The sequence below is a fragment of the Populus euphratica genome, unplaced genomic scaffold (genome assembly GCF_000495115.2).
Source record: "Populus euphratica unplaced genomic scaffold, PopEup_1.0 scaffold428.1, whole genome shotgun sequence".
NCBI classification, from domain to species: Eukaryota; Viridiplantae; Streptophyta; class Magnoliopsida; order Malpighiales; family Salicaceae; genus Populus; species Populus euphratica.
This window is the reverse complement of record NW_011500315.1, coordinates 134,922-157,474: the sequence shown is the minus strand read 5'-3', so window position 1 is coordinate 157,474 and position 22,553 is coordinate 134,922. Positions and strand designations below refer to the sequence as shown.

Here is a 22,553-nt window from a genome sequence, read left to right as displayed (position 1 = left end):
TTCTTTACAATTTCATCAACTTTGATTCATAACTTGTTGGGAGAACATAGAAGTATTTTATCATATTCCAATCGAGCATGCAGTTTCAAATAAAGCAATGATTGAGTTGAGTACTGCATCGACAAATGCAAGGGTTTATCTGAATATTTTCTTCTTTTTCGAAACTTTTGGATCAGTGTTGTCCTCCGATTATTATTTCTTGCATGCCGCAAATCCTGGTTCAGAAGCCATTGAAGCAAATAAATTTGTTAGGTTCGATTCCCCAGGCGTGAGGCATGTCAAGAGATTAAAGACAACAGCCATCAGAGATATCAAAACAATAAGGTTTTGCCCTGCAATATTTGATATGAATCTGGTCTCTTCTGTATCTATGATTTTGAGTTTCGAAAAATTATCAATCAGCAAACATGAGATCAGCTGGACTTACAAGAAATGACACCCACTAACATGTAGTCAAAGAAAAACTCACATTTAAAACCACATTACCTTCCAGATTCTTGTCTACTTGAATAGCCATATAAAACACTGAATCGAAATGTATCATTCATTACATCACTATGAATGTTTGAGAACTGCACATTTTAAAATGTTTTATACTTAAAAACATATTAAAATAATAATTTTTTAAATTTATTTTTCACATCAATATGTTCTAAAAACACTAAAACAAATTAATTTGAAGAAAAAAATTCAAGATTTGACAAAATGCAGCTCTAATCTCAATTGCAAACATGTCTCCAAGTGGGATTCTAACCATTCTCTAATAGCAAAAAATAAATAGCAAATATTATCTTGGACAAGCTTAATCTCAATTCCATGGGATTTTAACCATTCTCTAATAGCAAAAAATAAATAAAAAATAAATAGGAAATATTATCTTTGACAAGGAGAGAAGACATGACATGACTGTTCACAGATAGTAGAATGAAACAAAAACAAGTAACGAGACACAGATGATACTACTAGCTTATATTGTTCTACATTCTACAAATCTCATAAAGTGCCAGAACTATAAATAAGGTTTTGGAGTCCTCGAAGCAGCAAAGATGATGCTAAAAGTACAAGTGGATATACCAACAATTAACTGGCAGCAGCACTGCAAGTGTTGACACCATCTTTGCAATCGTTTGTTAGATCATTGAAAGTCTCGATCTGCTTTTTCCCTCTCAAGAAGACTTCTGTATCAACAGAAATCCTCATATACCCATCAAATTCAACTGGAACACCTTTGTTAAGGGCCTTCGTCTCCGAATACCACTCGCTGTTCTCATCCCAGAGATCCTTATACTCATCGAGAAAATGGGTAGTATACTTGTCCTTTAAAGGGTCAAAGAAGGATGTGTCAGGCTCATTTGTCGCAATGTAGACGTGCCTCCCGTCTTCAAGTTTGTTAGCCAAGGTTGAGAGAAGCGCGTCGGGAGAGGTATCTGCTGCAAGATTAGGCCACAGCTCCTTGTTCCTTGCTTTCTCCCCTCTCTCAATATGAACAGCATCATAATCCCAGTTCAATTTCGAGGCAATTGTACTCACAATATCCATCAACCTCCTTGATTTCCATATCAGATGCCAAGGCCTTTGAATGACAGCCTCGGTCTCTCCTTCACACACTCTGTACCAGTAATTATCAGGTTCCACAGATCCAAACTTCCTCATGATCAAAGTATCTTTTACAGCTGTAAGCTTCATAGGCGTGACCCTGACATCCTCGACGAGATGAAGACTCAACCGGTCTTTTCTATGCCATTTACCCCAATCATCCCAAAACTGAGACTGGTCCAAAACCGATGCAGCTTCCCTCAAATGCTCAAAATCAAAATAAAACCTAAAATCTTTTGCTTCCTCATCCTGATTTGAAGAAGAGTACATCCAATTCAAACAAAGAGACAGATCCATAACCAGTGTCCGATTCAGATACTGTGCTTCACCCAAGGCACACAAGAAACTCCACAGGTAATGATTCATACTCTTACATCTATCACCTCCACCATTATAAAGCAAATACTTCCCGCGACTAAACGAATTCTCCGACTCAACCACCGGAAGCGCGTCATTCACAGTCTCCCCAACAACGGGCAACAAGGGCTGTCCCGCTTCTTGTTTACCTGGTGTTTTCTCAAACCCAGGTTTCTGATTCTTCTTCTTCTTCCTAGCATTCACACCCGAATGATAGTCCCCAATCCCCACAACACTAAGCGTACAATTCTCCGACCTAGCTATAACAAATCGCCTATAATCCTTATAAAAAGCAGCAGTTTTGCCTTCCTTGGGCCTAAACCTCCAACCCATATCACAAGTAGAATCATTAGACCCAGAAACAGGCTTCCCAAACCGATAAAAATGTATATCCTTAAACTCCTCAATCACCCTTTTCATCAACATATGAAACAATTCAGGATCCCTACAGTCCAAGGGACCTTCACAGGTCTCCGAAGCCGTCGTAGCGGCACCATCAGGATTAACATTATCATCATCAGCATTAACACTAGCAATGCTGGGGGTGGTGTCAACATCAGTAATGTTGATGAAATTGGAAAAAGCAGTCTGATTTGGGGCCATGAAATCCTCCCCAGTTCTGACAACAGTGTCGTCAGATTTGAAGGTGGCGTTGGAATTGGAAGTGAGGAAACTAGTGATCTTTGTAGAAGGGTGAAACAAAGGGTCCTCAGGCTCGTAAGTAGCGGCGATGATGGTGAAAATGAGAACCCCGACAACAAATAAAGTGAAGCAGAGATTTCCTATCATGGCTAAAGCATTTTGTCCTATGTTTTCTGGTCTGAAGCTTCCACTTCTTGATAACGTCGATCGACCCAACATTTTTTTTCCTGTTTTTTAACTAAAAATAATCTTAACAGCTAGGTGCTTGCTACTAGTACTAGTAGTAGACGAAGAAGAAGAAATGGAGAGTGAAAAAAGACAGATGGGGCGTAGATCTACCACATCAATGCAATGTAAAGAAGAAGAAGAAGAAGGAAACGGAAAGTGAGATCTAACTCTAAATCTAAGTATAATAATAAACTCACCCCAATGATTTTAAGGAGCTAAGGTGTTTGCGATGCTTATTGTTTTTTAAAATAATATTTTTTATTATTTTTTAAAATTTATTTTTTATATTTTATGTATTAAATGATTAAAAAAATAATTTAAAATAAAAAAAATGAATAAAATTTACTCCCAACGGTAAATAAATAAATTTAAAGCATGAGATTATTTTTTCTTAAGAAATAAATAAATTAACCATTTTAAAGAAGTAGTGGGGGCGATGGAAAAGTCGTCGTATCGTATCAGCCTATGATGTTTCCACGTGGATCATTGATCGACGTGTTTGGAGTCTCCAGAAGTTTATTATTTATTTATTTATTTACTTGTACATCTACACGAGCATAGAGTGGAGAGAGAAGAAGACAACCACCGACAATGGCAAAGCCGTAAAACCACCCCATTTCTTAGGTTTTTCTCTACCGTCTTTAATTAATTTATTTGAATTCAAAAAATAAATGAATCCTTTTAATTATCATACCAATTTTTTTTTTATCACAATAAATAGTATCCTATCATTTACAATTAATTGTTAGACTATTAAAAAATTAAGAAATAAATTAAAAGATATGGATGATTCATACTAATGTATATCAACGTCAAAAGGATTACAACAATAATTTATAATACATTTCTTTTTTTATATATATTTACTCTTTTTTTTAATCTTTTAATTTTTTATTTATTTTTTAATTTTTCCAAAATTAATTTTAATTTTTTTCAACTTTTCTTTTTTTTTATTTTTTAAATTATATTTTACTTTTTAATACTGAGATAGTTAAAAAAAATTATTTTGTAATTTTTTCTGTAAAATACCATAGATTACTATGGTGTTCTCCTATAATTTTTTTATTTTTTAAAATTATTTATTTTATTTTATTTTTAATATTGAGCTATTTGAGAATTTAGTTTTGTAATTTTTTTAAATATTATTGATTATTATAGTGTTTCTTCACATGATTTTTTTTTAATGATTTTCTATAAAATTATCTTTTTTAATTTTATTTTTTAATATTAAACTAATTAAAAATTATAGTTATAATAAGAAAAGCATTGTAACTTTCCTCGTAAATTACTGTGAATTGCTGTGAATTGCCAGAGTGTTTTTTCCCATATGGTTTTTTTCTAATTTCTTTTATGTTTTTTTGTAATAGTTTTTTAAAATTATCTTTATCAATTTTATTCTTTTAATATTAAACTGACTAGAATTTAACTTTCTAATAAAACTTAATCTTATGAGAAAAGTATTGTGATTTTTCTCATAAAACACTATGGATTACTACAGTATCTCTTAACATGTTTTTTTTATGATTTTTTTAAAATTATCTTTGTTAATTTTATTTTTTTAGTATTAAACTGGTTGAGAATTACAATTACAAGTCATTACAAATAAGGCTAAATCACATGGGGCAATGCTGTAGCTTTCATTACAAAACACTGTGAATTGTTACAGTGTTTCCAACATAGTTTTTTTTTCCTTTTTTTTTTCTAAAATTATCTCTGTTGATTTTATTTTTTGATATTGAGCTTATTGAGAATTTAGCTTTGTAATTTGATTCTTTAAAACACTGTAAATTATTACAGTGTTTTCTTATATAATTTTTTCCAAAATTATCTTTGTTAATTTTTTTTAATATCGAATTAATTAAGAATTATAATTACAAGAAAACTAAATCATATGGGGAAAACATTATAGTTTTTCTTACAAAACACGGTAAATTGCTACAGTATTTGTCTAAATAGTTTTTTTATGATTTTTTCTATAATTATTTTTGTCGATTTTATTGAAAAAACACTATAGTTTTCCTCACAAAACATTGTCAAGTGCTACAACGTTTTTCCTTATGGATTTTTTTCTTTCAAAATTATCTTTGTTGGTTTTTTTAATATTAAATTGATATAAAATTTAGTTTTATAATTTTTTTTATTAACAAAAAAGTTAAATCATATGGAGAAAATACTATATCTTTTCTCACAAAATACCATTGATTATTATAAATTATTTTGTTCAGTTTCTAAATTTTTTATTACCAACAAAACTTTTTTTCTATTATAAAACATTGACTATATCATACCTTTTATTTTTTTAACTTATCTAGTTTTAATTTATAATTATAATATTATTAAATATATTTATTTTATAAATCTACAGCAACGTACGGGCATTTCTTCTTATTAAAATTATTATGTGATAGTTAGGGGAACAATAAAGTTATATTACTACCTCGTACAAAATCAAATTACTCTCACCTCCTTTTGAAAGATTCTAAGGGGCAAAACAAAAGGTGTTAAGCAATTTTTGTTATTGTGTTCCGAACATATGCTTGACAAATTTTATTTATTTTTGTTTAAAATTATTTTTTATATATTTAGATTATTAAAAATATATTTTAAAAAATAATAATATTATTATTTTAATATTTTTAAAATAAAAAATACTTTAAAAATCAATGACTATTACATTTTCAAATACTCCTTAAAAATACAAGGAATTTACCAACAATAAAGCTTTGAAATATAATAATTATTTTATCTTTTCATTATGTCCTCAATGAAATTATAAATTAATTTTAAATATAATAAAAAACCTATTAATGTTGTAAGTATGTTTTTAAATATCATTTTTTTTAATTAAGACATACAAATATATTATTTACAAATAAAAAATTGAATTTAAAAATCAATAAATTGTTATTAGTGTTGACTAAATACTAAAAATGAAAAGTTTATTAACAAATATATATGCAATTATATAACCCCTATTTTTTTAATTTATTTATTTTATCTTTTGATATTATTCCTTCTTCCCAAGAACAAATAAATCTTACTTTTATAAATACATCATACGAATACAATTTATTTATATAAAATATATAAAAGGAGAAAAAATATAGATAAATTGCAAAAATTTCTTTGAAATATTCTAAATTTTTTTAAAAAATATAACTATTATTTAAAAAAATATGAACTTAACAATTCAAAAAAAAAAAAGGTTGATACAATCCAACCATCCCATCCTGTAAAACGATTATGAGTGCTTAAACTGATATAATTTTTAATTAATTGAGTTTTTAATTTTTAATTCTGTTCAATATGTATGTTTGATCTTCTTTTTTTCTCACAATAAAGTATTTAAGTGGATATATGCTAACCAATATTAATGTGTTCATCACATCTAATATAATATTTAGAGCTAACATCATGACAAAAGCTTAATGTGAGGAAAATGTTTTTTTCTATAATAATAATAATAATTATTATTATTATTATTATTATTATTATTATTTTCTAATTTTCAACAAGGTTATGAAGAGGTTTTTTTAACCCCCCCCCCCCCCCTTATTATTTTCTAATTTTCAACAAGGTTATGAAGAGGTTTTTTTTACCCCCCCTCTTATTTACATGTCCTGTCAGCAGAAAAGAAGTGCCCAATCTCTGCTCTTTGTGATCCTCAATGTGCATTGGGCAATGCAAGCAGTCGTCTCCTAGAAAGAAAGACTTCACAACTCACCTCAGGTTTTTTTGCTAAGCTTTAAGCCAAGCACACAACTTGATCCGTAAAAAGCCCTCATGTTACTGCCCTTGCAAAATCACACAGCTTGCAACTGCAGAGTTTAATTTGAAGTCCCACCACAACTATTTTGCTAACAAAGTATTGGATCAACAGTACTTTGTGCTACATCTCCTAAATGATCATTGAGAGGAAATGTACATGCAACATAGAAAAATAGAGATTTTCATATATACATGATCTTGCTCGCGATATACAACACACTGTTGAGGTCACAATTTCACTTCAAAAGAGTAGCTCAGCCTAGTCAATTCTAACTCATTGTATTACTCTGTTCATTCCAACTTTCTTCTATGGCGATACAAGATGGGCACAAGAGTTTTAACTGGCCAAACTAAATAAAGATTCAGATTAAAACTCTGACCTGTGTTACTTTCAAATTTCCGATTTGAACCAATTTACTTAGATGGAATCTTTGAAGGTGTACATGATGCGGCCCTATGCTGGATGCTGTTCATGCTGAGCTCCATACTTCTTTGAACCATGTCTTGTAGCAACCTCTTGGCAGTTTCAGCAGCTTTATCTGAGCCATCAACTCGTGTAGCAATGTTGTAGACAATTCTCTCCAACACTGACGATGACAATCTCTTCTCCTGAGGTGTATCTCTGAGCAAGTCCAACAGAGTACGAGCTCTATCTTGAGCTTTAGAGGTCCCCTCCACTGTCAGTCGCAGAAGACCTGGGATTGCACCCTCTTTAAGAATTAGTTCCCGATACTTTTCTCGGCAGCTCTGGCACAAAGAGAGCAAAGCTCCAACAGCATGTTCTGTACTAACAAGTGATCCATCTTCAACAGTTTCTACTAACGTTAAAATCCCGCCATCTGAGTCTGTGATGGCAATTCGTCCTTCTTCAGAGTTTGAGAGGATTTCAAGCAGGGCTGTAGCTTTCTCAGCAAACTTTGAATATTTTTTGCATTCTTTGAGGAGGTTGATGAGAGGGGAAACTGCTTTACCATCCATAATAGGATGTCTATTCTCAGCACAGGAGGAGAGATTGTGTAGGACTGTGACAGCATCAACTTTCCCTTGAACACTCCCAGAGCTGAGGATCTGAACCAGCAAACTTTGAATATTTTTTGCATTCTTTGAGGAGGTTGATGAGAGGGGAACCTGCTTTCCCATCCATAATAGGATGTCTATTCTCAGCACAGGAGGAGAGATTGTGTAGGACTGTGACAGCATCAACTTTCCCTTGAACACTGCCAGAGCTGAGGATCTGAACCAGAAGGGGGGCAGCTCCAGAAGCTGCAATGATTGGTTTGTTAGGTTCAGCCGCCGACAGTGTCAAAATGGAAGCAGCAGCTAATTCCCTTAACCTACCATTCTGCAACCTGAGAAGTTCCACAAGCGGGGGGACAGCACCAGCTGTCACTATCTTCACCTTATTTCTGGTATACAAAACATATAAAAAGGAATGAAATGGGATACAATGACTGCATATCTAAATGTCTTCTGAAGTATAGCACACCAGTCAATGAAGACAGAATGAATAAGGAAGGACATGCATTTCCCAAAGTAAGGAACTATCACATGAAAGAAAAATAGAGAAAGAAATCACGAAAACATCCAATTATAATCTGCAGATGTAATATTCTGTCACAGCTTACCATGACTGACCCAAAATTTCTTTGACCAGAAAACAGGTACTTAGTTCAATGGTGGAAAGGAGAAAAGGGTACTTCCTTCCTGATGCCAGAAGGCTACTGCTGTAGTTAAAAGGATATGACAAGAACATTAAAACTGAGATCTGCATACCAAACCAGAACTATCATGACCAAACTCGTTATGTAAGTGTGTAACCGAACCCAGTTCACCTTGTGATCAAAGAACTGGACTAAAACATTGCTCTCTTGGTCCAGAAGCAAATGGTAAAGTGATTTAAAAAAAAAAGTTGAGGCATTGAGACTCAAATGAGTGAACAATTTAAGTCTGAAAAGAACTGATCTTCAACCACTACCAATCCTCAACGAAAACCACCATTTAAAAGAACCAATAAAGCCCTCTCCACTGGAATTCCATCCCCACACACAGTAATTAGTATATTAAAGAACACAACCGAAAGGAAAAGGTATTTAAATCGCTAAAATCTTCCAATTTTCTCCATTTTGGACCTCAAAAAACTTGCTTTATTTTTTGTTTTCCCATCATAAGACCCCAACGCAACTAATCACTTAAGACATTCAATTCTTTCACTAGCTTCAAAACTCACGACTACAACAATAGATATATCAAGGATCGCTTTCACCTTTGATTCTTTCATTTCTTCATCTATCAATAGTTGTCACTAAAATTAACAATCATTTACAAAAATTAAAAGTAAGGAAAGGAAAGGCCCTGACTTTAATGGAAAAAAGGAATAAATAACACGACAAAAGAAACAAGGAAAAGGGTAAGAGAGAGAAAGAAACGAGATACCGTTCATTTCTAACAGCGAGATTGAGGAGAGCAAGAAGAGAGGCATGGCGGGCATCAAAGTTGGGAGAGAGAAGCATAAAAATGAGAGGCTGAATAACCCCAGCAGCTGCAAGTTTGGTGCGAGTCTTTGCAGATGATTTCCTGACGAGCTTCCTTATGTCTCTGGCTGCTTCTATTTGGGTTTTGAGATCTCCACTCATGAGTCTCTCTGATAATTCTACTATCTGGGTTTGCTTCCTCAGGTTCCATGCCTCTTCTTCTTGGTTACTCGATACTTTTACTGTTGTCTCCTCTTCTTCCTCTTCTTCGCCCATTGTTGTTATTGTCTGTGACTCTGATGGAGGAGAGGTTTCTTTTTCTTGGTTTTTGTTTATCCTTTTCGTTAATTAAGGTTTTGGTCTTGTCTGAAACGACCTGTAGTACACTGTAGCACGAGAAGAAGCGTTGGATTCAGACCTTGCTTCTTCTTTTTTTTAACTCCTTTAAATTCTTTATGTCACTTTTTTTCTTCAATTTATTTAAAATTGAATTTGATAATTTATTCTAGTTAAAAAGATCATGAGTTTTTTTTTTGTAATGTCAAAAAAATATTGTTAGTTTGATGTTTAATTTGATAAAACCAAAAACTAATTTTTATTAATTAAAACTTTAGGGATTAAAATTGATTCTAAAACAAAAATTCAGTCCCTCTTTTTTTTAACTATACATAATGCATGTTTTCAATTACTTCAATTTCCCAAGTTTTTTATTCTTTTTCATCATTGTTTTTTAAAGTTTTACATTTTGTTATAAAGTTTCATGTTGTTTGTGTTTCTATTAATGCATTAGAGAAGAGAGAAGGAGTTGTTAGAAAATAAAAAAAATGAGATATTTATTATTTGATCATATTTCAATAATAGAAATAGATATTTTTTATATCAATAAGTTTTATTTCATAAGAAGAATTCCAATGATATATTTTTTTACTTCTTATCTTGTTAGAAAAAATAGATGTTTTTGGTTTTTTTAATTATGAGAAATTTTTGGTTTTTTTAACTAATTAAATGTTGTTTTAAAGTTAGATAAGGATTTATTGAGCTCTATGACATGTTTTCCAAGTGTTTTTAAAGGAAAATAAAATGCTTGGAAATGATTTTTTGTATCTAAAAAATAAAGGAGAATTCACCCATATAAGATGGCTAAGATAAAACTAGTAGGCGACATGTTCTTTACCATTTCGAATGATATATTGTCTATTTTTAAAACAAAAAAGGCTTAAGCATGCAGGTTTGGATTATTATGCCCGCACATTTGGTTTGATTTTTAATAGACCAAACATGCTGGGCAATCCAGACTTGTGTGCTTAGCCTATCTTTTTTTTATATGTTTTTAAGTTTTAATTTAATTTCTTTAAATTGAAGAGTTTAAAAATATATTATATTAATGAGTTTAGTTTTGGAAATTCATATAAATTATTTTAATTTTTTTTTGTATGTTTAATAAGCTTTTAGATTAATAAAAATAATACATATGCATGTTTATATGTAAGCAATACATTATAGGTTTTGAAGCCTATGCATTTTAAGGATTATATGTTTATTGTTATTTTCAAAGACTTAAGCGTGTGTGTATGTGCGTGTGTCTATATATATATATATACACATATATATAGCCTTTATTTTGGGTTTTGGTGCATTTTCTAGATTTTAGCAGATTCTAGGTTTCTAAATTTAGCATTCATATAAAGAAAATTGTTTTGGATCCATGATTTCAATGTCATTTTAATCAATTGTTGGTTCTTATACATACATATAAGCTTATTGATCATTAATTAAGGATTCTCTATGCATTTTAAAGATTATATGTTTATTGTTATTTCCAAAGACTTAAGCGTGCGTATGTGTGTTTATATATATATATATATATATATATATATAATATAGCCTTTATTTTGGGTTTTGGTGCATTTTCTAGATTTTAGCATATTCTAGTTTAGCATTCATCTAAAGAAGATTGCTTTGGATCCATAATTTTTATGTCATTTTAATTAATTGTTGGTTCTTACATATACATATAAGCTTATTGATCATTAATTAAGGATGCTAGAGGTTTAAAAACATTGAAATCTTGGCATTTGATCTTTGATTCTTATTTATATTTTTCACAAACTCAAATAATCATGACAATTGGTTGTTTGTTATGATGATCCAACCTTAAAATTTTGCTTGCACAATGATTGTACATGTCCCAATGTCTTTAATCCATTTCAACTTGAAATTTATAAAAAACAAATATGTTTTTGGCTTATTTGATCGGTTTTCATCGGTTTGAAGCCTTGTTTTCTTATTTGTGGGCTAAGCCAACCAAGCCCAACCCACGTGGCTAGGATGGCTCGTAAAACTTTAAGGTCTTGTTTATACTATCTCAATTTGGTAAAAAAAAATCATTTTTTTTTCTTTTATGACATGTTTAGAAAACACGTTATTAGCCCTAATTATGCATTTATATTTATGACCTATTAGCAAACAAACCCCAAATGATTTTCAAAAAAAAAAATTCAATGATCGCTTTAAATTATTTGTGGACCCCTCGCATGTTTTTCAACCATTTTATTTAATATTTGAGCTAATTTACATTATAAGATATTGACCTCGTAGTAAATATACCTGCTTTTTACAACATAATGCGTTAGGGTGGATACAATTTCAAAAACACCATAAAAATTAATTTGTTTAATTAATATTTGGAGTTTAAATTTTACAATGTAATGCATATTTCTAGTATTAAATTAAATGTTAGGAAATAATTATAGACTTTAATATTTAAGGTTATAAAGCTACATTGTAAAGTATATCTCCAGGTATTAAAATATAAAATAAAAATAAAAATACTATTAAAATTTAGATTTTAGAATGGTTATATTTTAGTCTGAGAAGGGAGAAACCTTCTCAATGAGAGAAATTTATCTTGAACTCACAGAGAAAGAAATCTACTTACTGATGAGAATCTACCTCAAATCCATAAGATAGGGACTTTGTATTGAGAATAATTTTTCTTAAATCTTAGATAGATCAACGAATATGAAAATGACTTTGAAAAAAAATCAATCATTAATGCGACTTCTTATAGATAAGATGCTTTATGAGTGATGTATTTTCTCATGCACAATTAGTTTTTTTTATCAAAACTCTTGTATGCCAATAAATTTTCTAATAATTATATTATTGGATAACGACTCTTAAACCTTTTCAAATCATAATTTTATAATTAATCCCAATCAAAACCTCATTGATCTAGAAAAATGACTCATCGTTCAACGTCATATATTTTATGACCACTTTAATTCTGTTATTTTTTTATCATTGTTGATTGTTGAGTAATATTAACCTTTTTATGGCTATGAAAAGTTGGCTATGATACCTATTTGTCAAAGACCTTCTTGGCAAACAGATTACATTGAAGAAATCAAAGAAAAAATAGAAGAATTTGAGAGAAAGAGAGATCATAGTGAATTGACTGCAATAATTGATTGTTTTATTGTTTGATTTTGAATTTTCTAGTACCATGGCTTATTTACAATGAAATTTACTAATTGTTCCAACTAAATAACTAACTACTAGTAGTTGTAACTAAGTTTTAACCAATTAAATTTCTATCACGTGCCCTTTTCTTTCTAAAGTTATGACTGTTACTGCCATCGAACTGTTTCAGCCCATATTTATCACGTGTTGCTTCAAAACTTTTTTTTTTTAGAAGGTCTTATTGCTTGGTGTATTGATTTAGTTGTGTTTTTTGAAAATATTTAAGTGTATTTTAGTTTTAAATTATTTTTTGTGTGTGTTTTTAGATGTTTTACTACTATAATGTAAAAATTATTTTTTTCAATAAATATTATTTTAATATATTTTTAAATAAAAAATATTTTTAAAACAATTCATACATTATGAAAAATAAATCATTACTCAACGATCAATCCTTGACTTCTTCCGGCTCGTGACATTGCATTCAGTTGAGGAGAGTTGCAAGCATGATCGGTAGCCAGGTGATTTTTCTAAATTTTCATTTTCATTTTGTTCTTTGTTTTTACTGATTTTAGGGTTTTGGTTGGGGTTTTTTAGTTACTAATTCGATTTCGTTCCATAATTAAGCATCTAATACATTGTCCAATGCATGTTTTCTTAATTGCCTCTTCTATTTACAAGGCAGGCGATATTTCTCTTGCTTTGCATTTGATTTCGTGTTCGTTTGGGTCTGTCTCCAGCCAGATTTGACAGATTTTCTAGGCGATCCGTGTCGCGTCTGTTGCTCTTCCTCTCTGTCATTCATTCATTCATGATTGAACGAACTCCAGGTAGATAAGTTGATTTGAATTGCTGCTTTGTAGCCATGGAAGTCCTTTGATTGTTGTCTTTTCAGTTTATCATTCTTATGCAGTCTTGAGTGCTGTTCTTCTTTCTACGCTATGATTACATTTTTTTTCTCCTTGCCTTCAGATGCAGTACAGGCTGTGGATTTCATTGGAGTCAGCTTTCACCATGTCAGGAGGCTCTCTCTGTGTTTTTGTTCATAGCAGGTTCTAGAGGAGTAGCCTGAGCTTTTGGTTTCGTTTCCAGCAGTTTCCATGTGAATCGCCTTACAATTCTTGCTGTGGAATTCCAGCTTAGAATAGATTGCTCTTCGCCTTCTGCTTTTACAGGTCCGCTGCCTCTCAATTTCACGTTCAAAAAGCCTACCATACATGTATGACCATTTTTTTTTTTGACAACCTTGCTCGTTTCTCTTAGCAGAGTCTTCTGTGTGCTTTGTCATCATTTTTTTATTTTATTTTTAATTCCATGATATTTCAAAGCGATTATATTAATTTATCTTGAATTAGTTGTATTTATATAACATCAAAGCGATTATATTAATTTATCTTGAATTGTTTTATATGAATTAGTTGTATTTATATAACAGTTTTATAAAAATAAAATATTTTGTTATTAGCCACAACAATTAACCGTTAAGATAAAATGCAAAAAGGATAATTAGTGTAAAATACTTTCATGTGCATCTATTTGTTATTTTTAATATGAAGATTAATTTTTTAATTTAATAATTAATTATTGTTAACAATTTTCTTTATTTATTAGTTCATATATTTCTGAATTTATTTTATAAAATATAAATATTATCCTTTTGTTTCTCAATTTAAAAAAAAAACATGTTAAGAATTTAGTTTCATAATTTATTTTGATTTTCTTTTTATAAAGTTGATGTGGTTTCGAACAAATGTCCTAGCGTTGGGTTAATGCTTGATTTTTTAGGTGTTTATTTTTTATCATATAATTAAATAAAAAATAGTTTCATAAAAAAATAAAGTTATTAAATTCATTAGAATCAAATTAATCTAATATGTTGTTGTTTTAATATTTAAAAAAAAAAAAACAATATGATCTTGATTTTTTTAAGTCAAACCATAATTTTATTGATTATCTGGATCGTTTTTGAACTGACTAAGTCGATTTGACTACTTTAGAACAACTTTTAGATAATTTGACTGGAAGCCTAAGCTAGATAAATAGTCAAGTTAAGAGGTTTTAAAATTGACTTATTGAATTGGGTTTGATAACATTATCAAAGAGTTTTTCGCAATTTAGAAATTTGTTTTCACATTCAAATTGTTTTTCTTCCAATCCATAATGTAGCACGTAATAGTTATTATAACAAAAACTAAAAGATTCGAGGAAAAAGAACAAAATTCTATAATTTTTTTATTCTCAATTTTTTTTCTAATTACGGATTCTTTTATTATCAAATTAGTAACTAATTTCATATGATTTATTTTAGAAAAAAATAATTAAAAGCTGTAGGATCAAAGTGTAAAAAGTAGCAAATTGACGTGATAAATCTAAAATTAGCATGATAAAGTTCCTTTTGACCCCCTTTATTTTTACTTTTCTTCTATTATAGTCCTTTTTGTTTTTTAGAGTCTCATTTCAGTCCAAAACTTTTTTTTCTCAATTTTTAGTTCTTGGTTTGAGAGAGAAAAGAGAAAATCATTAGATTTCTATTAACAAGAGAAAATTATCACTTTGCACTAATTTCATCAATTTGCACCAATACATTTCATCCTTAAAAGCATCAATGTTAGTGTCAATTAGTTTCATTCGATGAGAGGATTTTTTTGAGTTGATGTTTAATTTTTTGAATTTGAATTGATGTTTGATTTATTTTTTTATTGATTCGAGCCTATAAATATATTTGTTTGGGTCTTTAGAGCATAAAAAAAATAGTTGAAAATAGATTTTAGGATAAAAAATCACTTTCCTCGATTTCCTAGCCACCCTTGCGATGTCTTGATTTTCTAATAAACTTGTATAGTCTAAATCTAATAGCTTAAGAGGTAATGTTTGGTATTGTGATAACAATTATTTGTCAAAATATTTTTTGTTTGGAAATATATTAAAATAGTATTTTTTTTATTTTTTTTATTTTTTTTTATATTAGTAAATCAAAATGATCAAAAAAATATTAAAAAATAACTTGAATAAAAAAAATATCATTCTTTTTTTTTTAAAAAGTGTGGTGTGCCAACAAATGGGATTTGAATAAAAAAAATATCATTCTTTTTTTTGAAAAAGTGTGGTGTGCCGACAAATGGGATGTAAGTCATTGTGGTGTTTAATGACTGCTATTAGATATGTAGATTGTTGGTATTTGTGCGGAGATGCATGGAAGAGGGAATAATGGTAGAATTGCTATGAGCTGATGAACAACTTGGTAAGATGGCAGATCGGAAAAAATTGAACCATAAATGACTTCCATCATGAACAAATACAGGCATACACATGTAGAAGATGATCATTGTGAATTGTAATATTGTTTTAGAGTTTACAATTACATGAAATAATTTGTAGTATTTCTGAAATTAATTAGAGGAGGGAGATGTAAGGATTAGTGTGAGATGTTCCAGTGTAGATCAGAATACCGTCATTATTAATTATTCAATCATTCAGCTTAGCTTTAGCTGATCATGGTAAGTGATGGCTGCCATACAGCAAAATTTCATGGTTGCCTTTTTCGCCCATGAAATTGAGAAACATTATTAGAGCTCTTTAAAGAACTGTCCTCCACCTTATTGCCTTTCTTCTTTGAATTTATGGAATAATCTATTGCCTTGTGCTTGACATCAAAGCATGCGAAACTTACATGCTTTTTAACACTGGTTTCCTACCTTAAAACACTTTTGCAGGATCTTTTCAAGCCTTTTGAAACAGTAATATCACTCTGTGAGAAGAATGAACTGTTTGGAACATCGATATTTTGATGTGGGACCATGTCAACAGATGATAATTCTTTGCTTGGTTGTCTAATCTTTCATCGAAGCTTCTTCACAGTATGACGAGGAACAAGTAAAAACTTCTATCCTGGAATCATGATTTTCTCAAATTTACATGTTTCAACAATTTATCTAAATAATGAGAAGGATATTTTGTTAGGACATTGCAAAAATCAAACACACATAAATTTACATGGTTCAACAACTTGTTTACTCCACAGAGCTACTGGTTTGTATTAATCAATTAAATAAGTAATACAAACAAAGAGAAGAAGAAAAAAACTCTTCTCTACTCATCCTTACTCAAGCTCTCTCAATCTTCTTCACTCTCTCTATATTCTATGCTACTTTCCTTGGCTCTTCAATGTGTTTAATTACAAACAAAGATAAGGGCAAGAAATCATAGCCATAAATCATGGCAAAATATTTGCCACCATTTATGCCTCTATTTTGTGCTAAGTGAGAGATTAGATGTTCCTACTAAGCATATAGTAAAGGTGGGGTATTGTTTGTCTCCATGATACTAATAATCTCCCACTTGGAGACAAACAATGAAATTATCTTTTATTCGTGAAAATCAACCTAAGTTTTATACAACTTCAGTTTATTAAGTGTAACTCCTTTGGTTAACATGTCAGCTAGATTATTGCTTCCACAAACCTTTTCTAGCATTAATTGCTCATTGTTTAGCAATTGTTGGATGAAGAGGTATTTGATCTAAATATATTTAGTCGTAGAGTGAAATGCTGGATTCTTAGCAATGAAGATTGCAATGAAGATTGCACTCTAACTGTCACTATATATAGTATCTTTTCCATTCATCTTATCTAATTCTTTCAGGAAACTCTGCAACCATACGATCTCTTTTGCAGATTCTGAGACTGCAATATATTCAGCTTTTGTTGTTAAAAGAGAGATGATCTTTTACAAGGTAGAACTCCAGGAGACAGTAATGTCTCCTAAAGTATATACATATCATGTAATGCTCTTTGTACTATCAATATCTCTTGTTTAATCAATTAAATAAGTAATACAAACAAAAAGAAGAAAAAAAAACTCTTGACTCACCCTTACTCAAGCTCTCTCAATCTTCTTCACTCTCTCTATATTCTATGCTACTTTCCTTGGCTCTTCAATGTGTTTAATTACAAACAAAGATAAGGGCAAGAAATCATAGCCATAAATCATGGCAAAATATTTGCCACCATTTATGCCTCTATTTTGTGCTAAGTGAGAGATTAGATGTTCCTACTAAGCATATAGTAAAGGTGGGGTATTGTTTGTCTCCATGATACTAATAATCTCCCACTTGGAGACAAACAATGAAATTATCTTTTATTCGTGAAAATCAACCTAAGTTTTATACAACTTCAGTTTATTAAGTGTAACTCCTTTGGTTAACATGTCAGCTAGATTATTGCTTCCACAAACCTTTTCTAGCATTAATTGCTCATTGTTTAGCAATTGTCGGATGAAGAGGTATTTGATTTAAATATATTTAGTCGTAGAGTGAAATGCTGGATTCTTAGCAATGAAGATTGCAATGAAGATTGCACTCTAACTGTCACTATATATAGTATCTTTTCCATTCATCTTATCTAATTCTTTCAGGAAACTCTGCAACCATACGATCTCTTTTGCAGATTCTGAGATTGCAATATATTCAGCTTTTGTTGTTAAAAGAGAGATGATCTTTTACAAGGTAGAACTCCAAGAGACAGTAGTGTCTCCTAAAGTATATACATATCATGTAGTGCTCTTTGTACTATCAATATCTCTTGCTAAATCAGCGTTTATAAAATCTTCAAGTTTCAACCACTAGCTGTGAAGGTAAGACAAGTCTTTAAGGAACCTTTTAAGTACCTCATGATCCATTTTATTGCTTCCTAATGCTGCTTTCCAGGATTGCTCATATATTGACTTACAACTCCTACTGCATGGGTAATGTCTGGTCTGATACAGACCATAGCATACATCAAAGAGCCAATGGCTGAGGCATATGAAATCTTATTCATATATCCACATTCTAGCTCAGTTTTTGGTGACTGGTCTTTGTTGAGCTTGAAATGATTCTCTAGAGGTATACTTATTAGTTTAGCATTATCCATACTAAACCTGCTAAGAACCTTCTTGACATACTATATTTGTGAAAGCTTTTACTATACTCGTCTTTATCTCTAATGATTCTCATACCAAGTATTGGTTTAGCAACTCCCAGATCCTTCATTTTAAACTATTTTGATAACTGTTGTTTCAACTTGTCAATCTCTTAAATGCTAGATCCTGCAATCAACATATCTTTCATATATAATAGTAGAATGATATAGGAGTTGTCAAAATATTTGACAGAGCAATAATGATCAGTTTGACATCTTATGTACCCCGAACTACACATGAAGTTGTCAAACTTCTTATACCACTGTCTTAGAGCTTGCTTCAAACCATATAAACTTTTCTTTAGCTTGTAGACTTGGTTCTCCTTTTCTTGAATTGCAAACCCCTCTGGTTGTTGCATATAAATGTCTTCCTCGAATTCACCATAAAGAAATGTTGTTTTTACATCTAATTGCTCAAGATATAAATTTTATGCAGCTACTATCCCCAGAACAACTCTGATTGTTGTAAGCTTCACAAGTGGAGATAATATCTTAGGATAGTCAATCTCTTTCTTTGATTGAAACCCTTTTACAACAAATCTTACTTGAACCGTTTGCTTCTGTCATGCTCAGTCTTTACTCTGTAAACCCACTTATTTTCTAAAGTCTTCTTTCCTTCAGGTAGTGTGGTTAGCTCTCAAGTCTTGTTCTTCAACAACAAATCCATCTCATCCTTCAAGGCTAACTCTCACTTGATTGAGTTTTCATGTTGTAAGGATTCTTTATAAGTTAGCGATTCACCACCATCTGTCAGCAAAATATAATTCAGTAGAAGTGTGAATTGTTGTGGGGGCTTTACAGTTCTTGAAGACCTACGAACATAAATAGTTGGTTCACTTGGTTTTGTATCTTCTTGTGTAATAGTGGGTACAAATATACTTGAATCTTCTTATAAAGACTCTTGATTTTTATTCTACTCGGTAACATTAGGAAACTCTTATAATCTTATGAATTTAGATTTTTATGAACTTGTATCTAAATCGGTCATATTTGTTTTTACACTTGATTTGTCTTTATACAAAACTTTCTCATTGAAGATCACATTCCTACTTCTGATAATCTTTCTGTTCTGATCATTTCATAACAGAAACCCAAATTATTCATCTCTATAGCCAATGAAAAAACATTTCTTGGATTTAGCATCTAGCTTGTTGCGAGCATCAGAATCTATATGAACATAGAAAACACACCTAAAAACCTTAAGATGAGAGAGTTGTACCTCTTTTACTCTTCATACTTCCTCGGGCAATCTGAATTCCAAAGGAACTGATGGACCACAATTAATTAAGTAAACTGCAGTATAAACTGCGTCAGCCCAGAATGTTTGAGGTAACCTTCTCTTCATACTTCCTCGGGCAATCTGAATTCCAAAGGAACTGATGGACCACAATTAATTAAGTAAACTGCAGTATAAACTGCATCAGCCCAGAATGCAACCCCATGCATTGATGATCCTGTTCATCTGTTCAACAATGCCATTTTGTTGCGATGTGTCTGGAATAGTCTTTTCCATTCTAATACCACTAATAACACAATACTCTTGGAAACCTCCATCAATGTATTATCCTTCATTATTAGATCTCAAGCATTTCAGCTTTAAACCTAATTCAGTCATGACCATATCCTTTTATTTATTGAATATTTCAAACACGACCCATTTATCTTTTTGCTAAAATCATCAATGAAAGTCACATAATAATGAGAACCTCCAAGAGACGATACTGAAGAAGGTTCCCATAAATATGTGTGTACCGGTTCTAACTTTCTTGATCTTAAGGTCTTGCCAACCATTAAGAAACTAAGCTTCTTCTATTTTTCAAGAAGACAACTTTCATAAATATTTATATCAATATTTTTTAACTCTGGCAGCTTTCCCTTCGAGTGAAATATCTTCATCCTCTTTTAACTCATATAGCCAAGTCTACAGTGCTATAGTTGTGCTTGATTTTCTACTTCAGTAGAGGCAATAATGTCTGCAAATCTTATGTTCATATACAAGGTGCCGGTTTTCTTTCCTCAAGCTAAAACCATTGCTCTCTTTGATATTTTCCGCATTCCTCCACAAAAAAGGATTGAATGACCACTATCATCAAGCTATCCAATAGAGATCAGTTTCTTTAAAGGATTAAATGACCACTATCATCAAGTTATCCAATAGAGATCAGTTTCTTCTTTAATCCAGGAACATGTCTTACATTTTGTAAGTTCCATATAGATCCATTCATTGTCTTGATTTGCACATCTCTTATGCTCACGATATTCATTGGTTGTCCATCGGCCAAATAAACTACACCGTAATCTCCAACGACATAGTTTTGCATTATTTCATGGTGTGGTGTACAGTGAAATGAAGCACCAAAATCAAGAATCCAATCATCAAGTGAACTTTGTACTGCAAGAATCAAAGCATCTTGTATCTCATATGTGGTGGTATTCATAGAGTCAGCTTCAAGTTTTTTTATTTTTGTGCAACATATGTGGTGGTATTCATAGAGTCAGCTTTAAGTTTTTTTTTTATTTTTGTGCAACTCCTCATGTAATGACCAAGTTTGCCACAATTCCAACATTCAACTTGCTTTTTGGGTCCAAACTTGCTTTTACTTTTGTATCTTGATTTTGATCTGCCTTTGAATAAGCCTCTATCATGTCTCCTTCCTCAAGTGTTGATGTTGAGGGTTGAACCTGAACCTAAAGTTGAACTTTCACCTGAGTCTTTCCTTCGCACTTCTTCAGTCAAAATCAAGTCTCGGATGTCATCATATTTCAATTTGGATTTTCCAGCTGAGTTACTCACGATTGTTCTCATACCTTCCCAACCGCTTGGAAGTGAAGCTAGCAAAATGAATGCGCGAATCTCATCATCAAACTTCAACCGCTTGGAAGTGAAGCTAGCAAAATGTATGCGCGAATCTCATCATCAAACTCAATCTTAACAGATGACAATTGATTTATGATGGTATTGGAGTTGTTGAGATGTTGTGTAACAAAGGTGCTTTCTATCATCTTTAAGTTAAACAACTTCTTCATCAAGTGCACTTTATTATCTATTGAGGGCTTCTCATACATCTCAAATAAGGCTTCCATTAATTTTGTAGTGGATTTTTCTTTTGTAACATTGTAAGCAACTCTTCTTAATAAGGATAGCCGGATAATGTTTCTTTTGTAACATTGTGAGCAACTCTTCTTAATAAGGATAGCCGAATAATGTCCAAAACCCGTCTATCAAGAATTAGTCATTCTTCTTATTGTATATTCTCAGGTTTGCTCCTCAACAAAGGAAGATGAAGTTTCTTCCTATATAGGTAGTCTTCAATTTATATTTTTCAATATCCAAAATCTGTCCTATTAAATTTTTTAATTTCAGCAGCTTTTATTTCATTTTTCATTTTTAATACTTCTCGAATTTGAATTTGCCAAATCTAACCTTACAAGTATGTTCAGAATGGCCAAAAAAGTTGGGAACGATACTGAAATCACCCATATCGAACTTAGGACGACTCAGATCTTATCAATCAAACTTTTGAATTACTAGATGGTGCAAATAAAGCCGCGTGACAGCTGAAATAGTGTCTGCAATGCACTAGATCAAAACCTAATATGCTGACGTGGCTATGATGACGTGTCAGGCACGTAAGCAATACTGACCCATAATTGATGACGTGACGGTTCCACATGGATTCCAATACGATGTCATTGCTTACGTGTACTGACGACGTGTCATGTGACATAGCTAATAACTATGTAGAATTGTTGCTAACTGGATGCTGAGCAACTTAGTTCATTGCAAGTATTCAAGCAAAGAAGGAGCGTGTAACGCGTCGGTGCGTTTCGGCAGTCCTGACGTAAGCACGTGTTGGTGTGTGCGGGCATGCAGGATGCAGTTTTTCATCGGGTTTTCACTAGTAGATTCGTCTCATCATCCCTTACATGATGGTATGTTTAAAAACATATTTTGAGAACTTTGATTTCTAGGTTCTCTGCTACTCTTCTCAGCTCTTCAATATGCCTAATTATAGACAAAGCTAGGGTCAAGAAATCATGGCAAAATATTTATCACCATTTATGCCTCCACT

At 31.4% G+C, this 22,553-nt stretch overlaps 2 protein-coding genes and 1 long non-coding RNA gene across 7 annotated transcripts; 1 reads left to right on the top strand and 2 right to left on the bottom strand.

Moving 5' to 3' along the window:
• Nucleotides 1-849: 849 nt before the first annotated feature.
• Nucleotides 850-3,037, bottom strand: LOC105113563 (calcium ion-binding protein). The gene has a single exon (XM_011009780.1). The coding sequence runs from the start codon at nucleotides 2,812-2,814 to the stop codon at nucleotides 1,081-1,083; it is 1,734 nt and encodes a 577-aa protein (XP_011008082.1). The 5' UTR covers nucleotides 2,815-3,037; the 3' UTR covers nucleotides 850-1,080.
• A 3,712-nt stretch (nucleotides 3,038-6,749) lies between these two features.
• LOC105113564 (ARM repeat superfamily protein) lies at nucleotides 6,750-9,437 on the bottom strand. 2 transcript variants are annotated; one of them, XM_011009783.1, is made up of 3 exons: nucleotides 9,025-9,437; nucleotides 7,720-7,997; nucleotides 6,750-7,553 (listed from the first exon to the last, which is right to left on the bottom strand). In XM_011009783.1, exons 1-3 carry the CDS (start codon nucleotides 9,336-9,338, stop codon nucleotides 7,006-7,008), a joined length of 1,140 nt encoding a protein of 379 aa, XP_011008085.1. In that variant the 5' UTR covers nucleotides 9,339-9,437; the 3' UTR covers nucleotides 6,750-7,005. The 2 variants fall into 2 exon arrangements, with proteins under 2 accessions (XP_011008085.1, XP_011008083.1); XM_011009781.1 differs by having other exon boundaries at nucleotides 6,750-7,665; nucleotides 7,832-7,997; nucleotides 9,025-9,435.
• A 3,522-nt stretch (nucleotides 9,438-12,959) lies between these two features.
• Nucleotides 12,960-16,179, top strand: LOC105113561 (uncharacterized). 4 transcript variants are annotated; one of them, XR_839988.1, is made up of 3 exons: nucleotides 12,960-13,045; nucleotides 13,265-13,699; nucleotides 15,684-16,179. It is a non-coding gene; the product is annotated as an uncharacterized LOC105113561 (long non-coding RNA). The 4 variants fall into 4 exon arrangements; XR_839987.1 differs by having other exon boundaries at nucleotides 12,966-13,045; nucleotides 13,210-13,699; XR_839989.1 differs by having other exon boundaries at nucleotides 12,967-13,045; nucleotides 13,206-13,699.
• Nucleotides 16,180-22,553: the final 6,374 nt, after the last annotated feature.

Coding starts and splice junctions, on each gene's coding strand:
- LOC105113564 (XM_011009783.1), bottom strand. CDS start 9,338: ATGGGCGAAGAAGAGGAAGAAGAGGAGACAACAGTAAAAGTATCGAGT. Junction 7,998..9,024: donor CTCGCTGTTAGAAATGAACG/GTATCTCGTTTC, acceptor TTTGTATACCAG/AAATAAGGTGAAGATAGTGA. Junction 7,554..7,719: donor TATTATGGATGGGAAAGCAG/GTTCCCCTCTCA, acceptor ATGGTAAAGCAG/TTTCCCCTCTCATCAACCTC.
- LOC105113563 (XM_011009780.1), bottom strand. CDS start 2,814: ATGTTGGGTCGATCGACGTTATCAAGAAGTGGAAGCTTCAGACCAGAA.